The sequence below is a fragment of the Eurosta solidaginis genome, chromosome 3, assembly GCF_040869045.1.
Source record: "Eurosta solidaginis isolate ZX-2024a chromosome 3, ASM4086904v1, whole genome shotgun sequence".
NCBI lineage: Eukaryota > Metazoa > Arthropoda > Insecta > Diptera > Tephritidae > Eurosta > Eurosta solidaginis.
Window position 1 is genome coordinate 280,117,734 of NC_090321.1, and position 10,508 is coordinate 280,128,241.

The 10,508-nt window shown below is 35.7% G+C and overlaps 1 protein-coding gene and 1 long non-coding RNA gene across 2 annotated transcripts; one reads left to right on the forward strand and one right to left on the reverse strand.

Moving 5' to 3' along the window:
• Positions 1-3,830: 3,830 nt before the first annotated feature.
• LOC137245655 (uncharacterized) lies at positions 3,831-9,850 on the reverse strand. Its single transcript, XR_010951371.1, has 2 exons — positions 9,238-9,850; positions 3,831-5,662 (listed from the first exon to the last, which is right to left on the reverse strand). It is a non-coding gene; the product is annotated as an uncharacterized lncRNA (long non-coding RNA).
• On the forward strand, positions 7,479-9,706 carry T3dh (Type III alcohol dehydrogenase). The gene is made up of 5 exons (XM_067776677.1): positions 7,479-7,629; positions 7,689-7,779; positions 7,833-8,207; positions 8,273-8,414; positions 8,470-9,706. The coding sequence occupies exons 1-5, from the start codon at positions 7,580-7,582 to the stop codon at positions 9,210-9,212; spliced, it is 1,401 nt and encodes a 466-aa protein (XP_067632778.1). The 5' UTR covers positions 7,479-7,579; the 3' UTR covers positions 9,213-9,706.
• Positions 9,851-10,508: the final 658 nt, after the last annotated feature.

Below are 10,508 nucleotides of genomic sequence, written 5' to 3' on the forward strand. Positions count from 1 at the left end.
GTCGTGATCACGGTCGTTAAAAACGACCAATGATCGGCTGATGGTGGTCCGCAAACGCTTTGCAAAGGAATATTGTTAGAGTACTCCAACATGTAGAAAATGGAACACGTAATCCATCAATTTTTGCAGGGTAGCTGTCTAGCAGGGTAGCCAGAGGTCGAAAGTATAACCCACAAATCAAACATACAAGATTGCGCATTCACGAGTTCAAAATTGCTGCGTTCTGCGCATCTACGTCACACTTGACTGCTTGAGCGAATGAAAGAAAGAGAGAAAAAAACAAGAGCTAAAGGAAAATGACGTAAAAATTGCCAACAAAAAACAGCTGATTTTTTGTTTACATGCGCAATGCGCAATCTTGTGTGTATGGTTTGTGGTATAAGCGTCCGAAAGAAGCGAAATACCTAACACAAAAAGTTTCGCTAGAGGGCGAACGGATCGATGTATTTAAAAAAATTTTAAAAATCTATGGTTGGAACCATTGTGAATGATGACTAAGTGTATTATCTTATCTGCCAACTGCCTGACAGGCTGTTCAATATGGCTACTTTTCAGCGTTTTGACAGGCTGTTCAATATGGCGGCGCCTATCTTCAGCGGGTGATAGAAAGAGAGACAGAATGAGACAGCGATAGTCAAATACAAATCAGATGATCCAATCACTTTGGAATTTCGACGTTTATGCAGAAGATATCACACTTAGTCATCATTCACAATGGTTGGAACCATTGTAAACTTTACCAATAGCGCAACTAACAGCTGATCGCGCAAAGTTAGAACACACACACAAACATCACTAATGGCCATATTACGGAAATCTTTAGGGAAATTCAAGTTAAATTTTTAAACAGACATAAAATTTTATAATTTTGCAATATATAGCATCTAGGACACCTTAATTGCAGTAAGAAAATGTTTGCTTATACTCAAGTGTTTAATTATTTTTTCTAAATTTATCTTTAATATTGATAAAACGATTGAAGGAATATTAATCCAATGCAAATCTGCTCTTCCTACTGTTTTTCATTCCACTCCATTCGAGTGCCTTCTTTCACTGAATTCGAGTGCCTTCCACTCTATTCGCAACATAACCTCAATTTAAGCTGCCAAACTATATAGTAAGGTTGGAACCTTACGAAAAGAGACTTGCCATTGAGTTACAAACATGAAATTTCACACATACATACATAGTTCAGAGCACCGAGACAATGCAACAAAAGAAGAAAATAAAAATAATAGTTTAAAAAAACTAAAAAAAACACGCTTTTATACCAAACCGAACTAAAAAATAGAAAATAATTTTCAATTAAAAAGAGTTTATATAACAGTAGGAGAAGGTCGAACAATCGTTTATAGTTAATCACCTCAAAATAAAATTATAATAAAATTTAAGTTATTAACAGAATAATTTAATTCAGAGTTTAGAGCGTGGGGTGCATTTGACTACATTTCATATCTTTCCTCTCAGATAGTTGCCAATAGAATGATTGTAACATTCAATATCAAGCACCCCACGCTTTTTACTGTGAATTAAATTATTCTGTTAATAACTTAAATTTTATTATAATTTTATTTTGAGTTGATTAACTATAAACGATTGTTCTACCTTCTACTACTGTTATATAAACTCTTTTTAATTGAAAATTATTTTCTATTTTTTAGTTCGGTTTGGTATAAAAGCGTGTTTTTTTAGTTTTTTTAAACTATTATTTATTTTTAATTTTTTAGTTCAAGTAATTTTAAAAGTTTTAGTCGAGAGTGATGCAACCTCGAAACGCCAGTGGTCCATGGATGAATCCAACCCCACGGCACCGAAAAGGGCCAAGACGCAGGGAGGCTGGACGCGGTCTTTCGCCGAAATTGCCAAGGGTCGGCAAATCATTGGCATTATAGATGAGAGCAGCGAAGATGGCAGGATCCCGAAACAACAGTGGAAATGGGTCGAGGCCGCGCTCGCTACGGTGCATTTAAGGTGGTAATAAGGCCAATTGACCTTATGGCCGTTGACCTTATATCACCACACCATCACATTAATGCATTTTCATTGAGCCTTGATACGTGTGCAAAGTTTCAATCAAACTTATGGCCATTCAAAGTGGTAATAAGGCCAATTGACCTTATGGCCGTTGACCTTATGTCATCACACCATCACATTAATGCATTGTCATCGACCCTTGATACGTGTGCAAAGTTTCAATCAAACCTGTGGCCATTCAAAGTGGTAGTAAGGCCAATTGACCTTATGACTGTTGACCTTGTGTCACCACACCATCACATTAATGCATTGTCATCGAGCCTTGCTACGTGTGCAAAGTTTCAATCAAACTTATAGCAATTCAAAGTGGTAATAAGGCCAATTGACCTTATGGCTGTTGACGTTATGTCACCACACCATCACATTAATGCATTGTCATCGGTCCTTGATACGTATGCAAAGTTTCAAATTAATCAGACTTCTAGAAACCGGTGAAAATTAAGCTCAACGATTCCGTTACATACAGGCCAAGCTAATAAAAGCGTGTTAAAAAGAAGATGGAATGAATTTTTAACACTTTATTTATCCTCCTTAAACATAGGCACAGTGTTGGCTCTCCGATTTTTGAAATTTTAGCAACAGCAATGTAAATGGCAGACTGTAATGTGATATTGATACCATTGGTATTTAAAAACGCACCTTAAGTTTTGCCTTCTCTGAACTGGATATAAAGAGCCAAGAAAATTTGGTCTTGCGATAAACGAGTACAAAACCAGCACCATCATAAAACAAAGAATCTGCGCATTCGCCTTAGCATCAACGAATTTAAATTCGAAACTAAAAGGGACTTCATGTATTTGCACCGAGTAGTCCATTGTAATGAACTGTTTGAGCTTTACGCAGATATAAACATCGTGCAATGAATAAAAGCCCGTAATTCGGGGTATAAATTAAAAACAGTTTCCACACGCTTTATGCAAATTTCAGACAGAAACTAAATGGAATCACAATTTCGATTCTTCCTTAACAAACGGCCTTTGGGAAAATCTGTTAGCAGGTCACAAAAATATTATGCTTTTTACAAAAAATAGCTAAAATGGATAGCAGCCCCTTCCTCTTTAACTTTAAAGACAATGGCGCATAGTCATAGTCAAAATAAAATAGGTTTTATATTTAGTTGGAGCATTTTTTACAGATAGCTCATAGCAAATTATGTCAAAAAGCTGCAACTAAATTTAAAACCTATTTTATTTTGACCATGACTATGCGCCAATCAAAATAAACTGTATGCGTAACTATTCATCGATGTTGCACTTTACTATTATTAATACTAATACTAAAAGCTAGAAAATAATTAGGTAGGTCCTTGGTACTAGTCCTCACACTCCTAATGAATGTAGGGTAAAATATATGTCTCTAAAAGATAGAATATCCATACGATCGGTAGTGCCATCGATAGTTTTGCAACTCTAAATTGAAATTCTCTTTTCCCCAAACTAAGAAACGACTATGTGAACACGACGGCAGAACTCCAAGGACATTTAAAGGTATTATCTATAAGGCTTCGAGAGACAAAAGTAGTTCGATGTCAAATAGCCAAGTTAAAATAAACAGAAGTAATTTAGGCTATATTTTTTTTAATTTCCAAAAGCCTCTGAACATAAGCAACTTTCTAATTAACGTGTGATCTTTTGCAACTTTTTTATTTCATAAAGGGGACCCAAGTTATTCTAATTAGCATCCTATAATGCTGAGAAGGTAAGAGTTATAGTCAAGTTTTTTGAATGACTTCATTCATCAAACTTTAAAAAAGTCAAAGGCACTCTTTCCCCAACATGATTGCAAAATATTTCAAATTGTATACTAGTAAAAACTCGATATTTATTTAAAAACATAAATTTAAAATGATATAAGTATGGACATATATACATGTGCATATAAGATTTTTATCTACTGCTGTAGGCCTAAAGACATATTTACGAACGCATATATAAAATCTATTAATAATAAAAATTGATAATCAATAATTTTACAAAATAAATAATGGAATTAAATTTATAAAAATGTTGTAATAACAAATTTTCATATAAAAGTCAAATTGACATAATATAAAATTAATGAACATATTGAAAGAACATTCGACCTTCTAGACATCGTTTAAGAATGACAAAATAAAATACGTACATAAGCAAACCAAAACCAAGCAAAAGATTAAAAATATCAAACTGTACATACTTGTTCCGTAATATGTTGTATTGATTTAAAGAATAAAAAATGTATAACTTTTTATCACATTAGTGCAATACTTATTAATTTTTATGACAATAATTAAATAATGTTCATATAAAAAATACTAACTTTTTAACCGAGGGAGTAGTTATTCCTAATACCACCGTATCGATTCAAAACAATGTATGTATATTAGGCTATATGCCAATAAGTAACATTTTATTCGGTGGAAAAATTAGGTATACAAATTTTCTATTTTAGTTAAAAAGGTATATAGGTAAATTCACCCCGATAAGTTTCAAAATTTTCCTTCGATTTTCATTTGTAATGCGTATGGCACAGGACCTTAATAAAAACATGTAATTTGAAAAATATGTGAAAACAATGACTATCATCACTTTTCAAAACCTGAATTGACTTGAACCATTGCAACTGTGACTTTGTAGTTACATACTATAATTTTGACATTGTACGTACATAGTCATAATATAAAAATTAGCTTAAAGTTTTGCTCATTGTACACAATGATTTTGCCAGCGGATACATATCCGTTTTTTTAGTTTTATAAGCAGACCATACATTATGCTTCAAAGCAGTCTTACTGCATCTTTATAGAAATTTTAAGCGTACTTAAAAATAATTATAGCAAACAAATTTACATAGTAACTTATATCTCTAATATATACTGTTAATATTAAAACACATTTTCAAAATATGAGTTGAAAAGAAACTTATAAACAATACATAAATAAACAAAGTAGGAGTCTTTACATATAGCTTTAATATTGGAATTTCATTTTGGGTAAGTTTTTAAAAGTATATTACCGAAGTTCGTACGACATGTACGTATTTAATTTACTATACTATGCAGATATATGTTTCACAATTCAATAAAATTTAGCAGCACATTGGATTGGATGAACTGTTAACGAGTACCCAATGTTTTGGGAACAAAGATCACTAATATAGATATTAATTTAATATTATCTACCGCTTTTCCAACGAATGATATCTAGCAAGCGTGACATCTCACTTTTGTAAGATATTACCATTTGATTACTTGCTTATGATCTTTATATGCTGAATATTTTACAATACTGATCGTTAAATAAAAACTTTTCATGCATACCAAAAAATATGATCCTTAAACCATTAGTGAAAAACGAAATTTTTAAACTAAATACGTCTATGATAAACCCACATTACTTCCTATTGGTTAAAGCTTGCATACTCTAGCAAATACCAGCTAATATATTGCATTTTTCTAAGATTATTCTGATATTTTTAATTGCTTAATAAATCTTTGCTCCAGGTCTAAGACTTCCTCGCGTTTTTGCGTCTCCAGCGCATATTCATCCCAAAGAGACTCAAAATCATAAGTGTCACCAGTGAAATCATTCTCGAAATTATGTTCATCAAAAGTAAAAGAAAGCTCCATATTCTCCATTATGTTAGAGGGCTAGATTAAATGAAAGCAATATGTTCCATTAGGAAAATTAAATACAATAACAACAAATATTCAAAAAGTTACATTAACATTTCTGATTCGCGCCTAAAGCGAACATCAAACACAAAATCAAAAACAAGTAAGGGTGACTAGGTTCGGATATAACCGAACATTATATACTCAGCGTGAGTTTCAATTGTACAGTTCATTTCAGATAAATAACTTTTCTAATCCTACTGAGGTATATTTCAACCCAAAAAAGTAAGCGAGTAGGTATAAGTTCGTGTGTAACCGAAGTTGGTTTAACGCTGCTGTTTATTTTACATATTTATTTATACATCTGCATTTCAAGAAACATACCTAAAACTTGAAGCTTTCGATATGTTTCAATATTATGAACTTTGGTTGATCGTAACGGTATAAACGAGATAAATATACCTCGTGTTCCAATGGTACATGAACCAGATACGGATTGAGATTTAACATGCAAATGCAACAACAATGTGATACATATGGTGCACATTGTTGTTGCATTTGCATGTTAAAACTCTAACCGTATCTGGTTCATGTACCATTGGAACACGAGGATAGACTTCCATATATCAAAATGCCCAGGATGAAAAAAGGAACTAGCCATATTTGTCCGTTCGTTCGTTCCGTCTGTCTATGATCACTTGAGTAAATATTGAGATATCTAATTGAAATTTGTTATATGTGTTCCTTGGCACTCATTCCCTATAGTTATTTAAAATGAGCGAAATCGGCTGATAGCCACGCCCACTTTTAATATATGTAACATTCTGGAAAACACTGATTATTTGGTAAATAATTTTCCTAAAATTTTGAATTTTGTCGGCTGCCTTTCGATTGACGAACCTATGTCATTTCCTTTTGTAAAATCTCAGAATCCTCATAACCTAGCCTGCTAAATATGTGACACGCCTACAAATTTATCATCCCAGAGTCACTTAGTCCCACTTTTTTTAAACAGCAAGATTTTTGCGCTAGTATTCGATCGACTTAGTGACAAAGTGTAAGTAAATGCGTCGGCTAAGCAGTACTGAATGCTGAAGCAACACCAACTGATATGTATGCCAAAATACTGCTCTCAGAATCGCCACGGGCTGTCTTCTTATATCCCCAGAGCACCATCTGCATAATGAGGCGAGAATACTCCCCATCAGGGAGAGAAATGAGATGCTGACCAAACAGTTCCTGTTGAATACCCAGAAACCTGGGCATCCCAACAGACATCTGATTGATGAACCAGCACCGCCTAGGGGCTTAAGGAGTCATCTTCGTAAGCATTTTGAGGAAATACGGCACCTGAGAACCCAGCCGTATGAATTGAAAAAACACAAGCAGGTCCTTGGTGAACTCCAGAAACAGGCGTCGGGCCTTTATGCCGGGAATTGCCCGGTAAATCCAGTACTTAAAGAAAATTATCCAAAACTCGCGGAAGAGGAACGCATACTCCCAGGGAAACGCGTGTCACTCTTGCTCAACTTCGTTCTGGATACTGTAACAGGTTAAACTCTTACTATCCAAAATCAACCCCGACATACAAAATTTATGCCCCGCTTGCAATGTGTCCCCACATGACACCAACCATCTCTTTAATTGTAATGTGGAACCAACGCCTCTAACACCTTTCCTTATGGTCCACCCTGTTGAAACGGCAAGTTTCCTTGTACTCCCGTTAGAGGATATTGATGACAGTTTGTTATCGGTCGCGGCTATTAGGTGGGGCGAGCATTGCTACAACAACAACCAACTGATATGCGCAGAAGATGTGCTGCCACTGAAATGCGGCTAGTGATATTTACAGCTGACTTATTAAACTGGTGTAAACAACGAATTCAGCGTGTTATCAGTAGTACGGTAGCATATGATCTTGTCGTAAACAAGTGCATACTTTGCTCAGGAAATATGGCGCGCCGAAATGCAATTAACTTAATGCATGCTATTATAAACAACTCGTATGAGTATATTAAATATAATAACTTAACTTGATATTCGTAAACGTCCTCCTTTCCAGCTGTACCTGTCCAGCACATTCCCATAACTACAGTTCTGGCCATCCGCAGGTGCTAGGCGCTCGAACTGGTAAAATGGAATACGCCTTCGAGGTAACTAGTTTTTAATAATACTGTGACAGCTATACACAAATTATAATTTCCAGATGTCTTCATCTACGGTACGTTTTGGACCGGGTGTTTCTGCGGAGCTCGGAGCTGATCTAGTTAACTCCGGTGCAATGTCTGTATGTTTGGTAACCGATGTTAATGTGGCAAAATTGCCCAGTGTACGCACAGCTTTCGATTCTCTCAGACGGAATGGCATAAAATACGAAGTATATGATAAAACGCGCATTGAGCCAACTGATGAAAGTTTGTGGGATGCCGTGACCTTTGCAAGAGGGAGGAAATTTGATGCCTTTGTAGCTATTGGTGGTGGTTCCGTTATAGACACTTGCAAAGTAGCGAATTTGTTTGCTTGTGATAAGGATGCGGAGTTTTTGGATTACGTTAACAAGCCGATTGGTAGTGGCAAAGAGGTTTGTCACACCTTAAACTTTGTACAGCATTTACTTTTCCTATCTCTATCTATTTTTGTATGCAGATAAGTGTGAATTTGAGTCCGATGATTGCGTTGCCGACCACTTCAGGTACCGGTTCCGAGACCACCGGTGTTGCTATTTTTGATTACAAGAAGCTACATGCAAAAACAGGAATTTCAAGTAAATTCTTAAAACCAAAATTAGGTAAGCGAAGTATTATTATTACATACTTATTTTTAATTCTGTACGCTTGCACTAGCCATCATTGATCCGTTGCACACACTTTCACAGCCGGAACGTGTAACTGCTTTTTGTGGTTTCGATGTTTTCTGTCATGCCTTGGAAAGCTTTACAGCTGTCGATTATCGTGAACGTGGTCACGCACCTAGTGATCCCAGTTTACGACCACCGTACCAGGGCCGCAACCCTATTTCTGATGTATGGGCCCGGTATGCACTTAAAATAATAAATGAGAATTTTACCGATGCCATATATCAGTCCGATAACTTGGAAGCACGATCACGCATGCATTTGGCTTCCACCATGGCTGGTGTTGGTTTTGGCAATGCCGGTGTACATTTATGTCACGGTTTATCCTATCCGATATCGGGTAATGTACGCCAGTACAAACCCCATGGGTATGCTAATACACATGCAATTGTACCCCATGGCCTATCGGTGGTTATAAGTGCGCCTGCCGTATTTCAGTTCACAGCGCCCGCATGTCCTGAACGTCATTTAGAAGCGGCACAATTACTTGGCGCAGATACCACCAACGCAAAATTAGCAGATTCGGGAAAAATCTTGGCTGATACTATACGGGGGTTTATGCAACGCGCAGGAATTGAAAATGGACTCAAAGCCTTAGGATTTAATAACAGTGATATTCCTGCATTGGTGGAGGGCACTTTACCCCAAGAACGTATAACCAAACTTGCTCCTCGTGAGCAGAATCGTGAAGACCTTGCGTTACTCTTCGAAAATTCTATGGAAATATATTAAAACCAGTGAAGGATATTATACTCACGTGCAATTCGTTTAAATTAAAGCTTTAACAGGATTCAAAGGGGTTTTAGTTGTATAATTTTCACTTGTTTCGATTAAGTGTATTACAAAGATTTCCGTAATAAAATTAAAATATGGTTTCTTTACAAAATGCAATCATAATAAAATGAATAACGGTATATTTAATAGACTGGGTCGATTTATTAACCGATATCGCGTCATCGATTTTTCGATAGGATTTGGGCCCAGGAAAAAAAATTCCACTACGCATACCCAAAAAAAAAAACTTTCGAGCCTGCGAAAAAAGTGGCGAAAGGGTCAGTTTTTCGACCAAAACACTCCCCAAAACCCAAAAAATATTTTTTTTTATCGCCAACGTTTTTACAAAGGTTTAAAAAAAAAAAAAATATTTCCTGAGCCCAAATCCTATCGAAAAATCGATGGTGCGGTATCGGTTAACTTTCGTCCATAAAAATCGACCAGGTTAGTATTTAATCATTGAACACATTCAACAAATACAACTGTTGATCCATGGTGGAGCGTTTGTGAATCCAATTGTGAGTATTTTTGTTGCACCCAACGGTTTGTTATTTCCTTCCCTACAAGAAACGCTGATAGTTTTACTAATACACTCACACTTGTAATTGCCAATGCTGATCCTGCGATGACGTAGACATTGATACTCAAATTTATGTATATTCCTTTGCTCGCTCACGCATGTCCGCATGTTCCCAAAGACAGCCTATAATCATGAAAAAGGACTGAAACTGGGAAGGCTTCGGACAGCTGGTACAGAACAAAAGAACATACAGCAGATACCATAATGCATGTGAGACAGATACATAATTCTCAACGGAATTTTATGTATGCGAGAACAAATTATCCGATTTAATCATGTTGTCACTACTGACTGTCATATGACAATCAAATGATTATCACGATTGTTTTGTTATTTTTTAAATTCCGCCATTTTCAACCGACGAAAACCATATAAAAAATAAGTTTTAAAAATGAAAGAGAGCATTTCAAAGCTCCATGCTAAAAGAAAAAAAAGATCGAAAATAATATTAACAAGTAAGGAAGGCTAAGTTCGGGTGTAACCGAACATTACATACTCAGTTGAGAGCTATGGAGACAAAATAAGGAAAATCACCATGTAGGAAAATGAACCTAGGGTAACCCTGGAATTTGGTTGTATGACATGTGTATCAAATGGAAGGTATTAAAGAGTATTTTAAGAGAGAGTAGGCCATAGTTCTATGGATGGACGCCTTTTCGAGAAATCGCCATAAA

What these genes read in the sequence shown, in the direction of transcription:
- T3dh (XM_067776677.1), top strand. Translation starts at nt 7,580, where the DNA reads ATGGCGCGCCGAAATGCAATTAACTTAATGCATGCTATTATAAACAAC. An exon ending in CATGCTATTATAAACAACTC is followed by an intron (nt 7,630 to 7,688) that starts GTATGAGTATAT and finishes CCTCCTTTCCAG; the next exon opens with CTGTACCTGTCCAGCACATT. An exon ending in ATTCTTAAAACCAAAATTAG is followed by an intron (nt 8,415 to 8,469) that starts GTAAGCGAAGTA and finishes CGCTTGCACTAG; the next exon opens with CCATCATTGATCCGTTGCAC.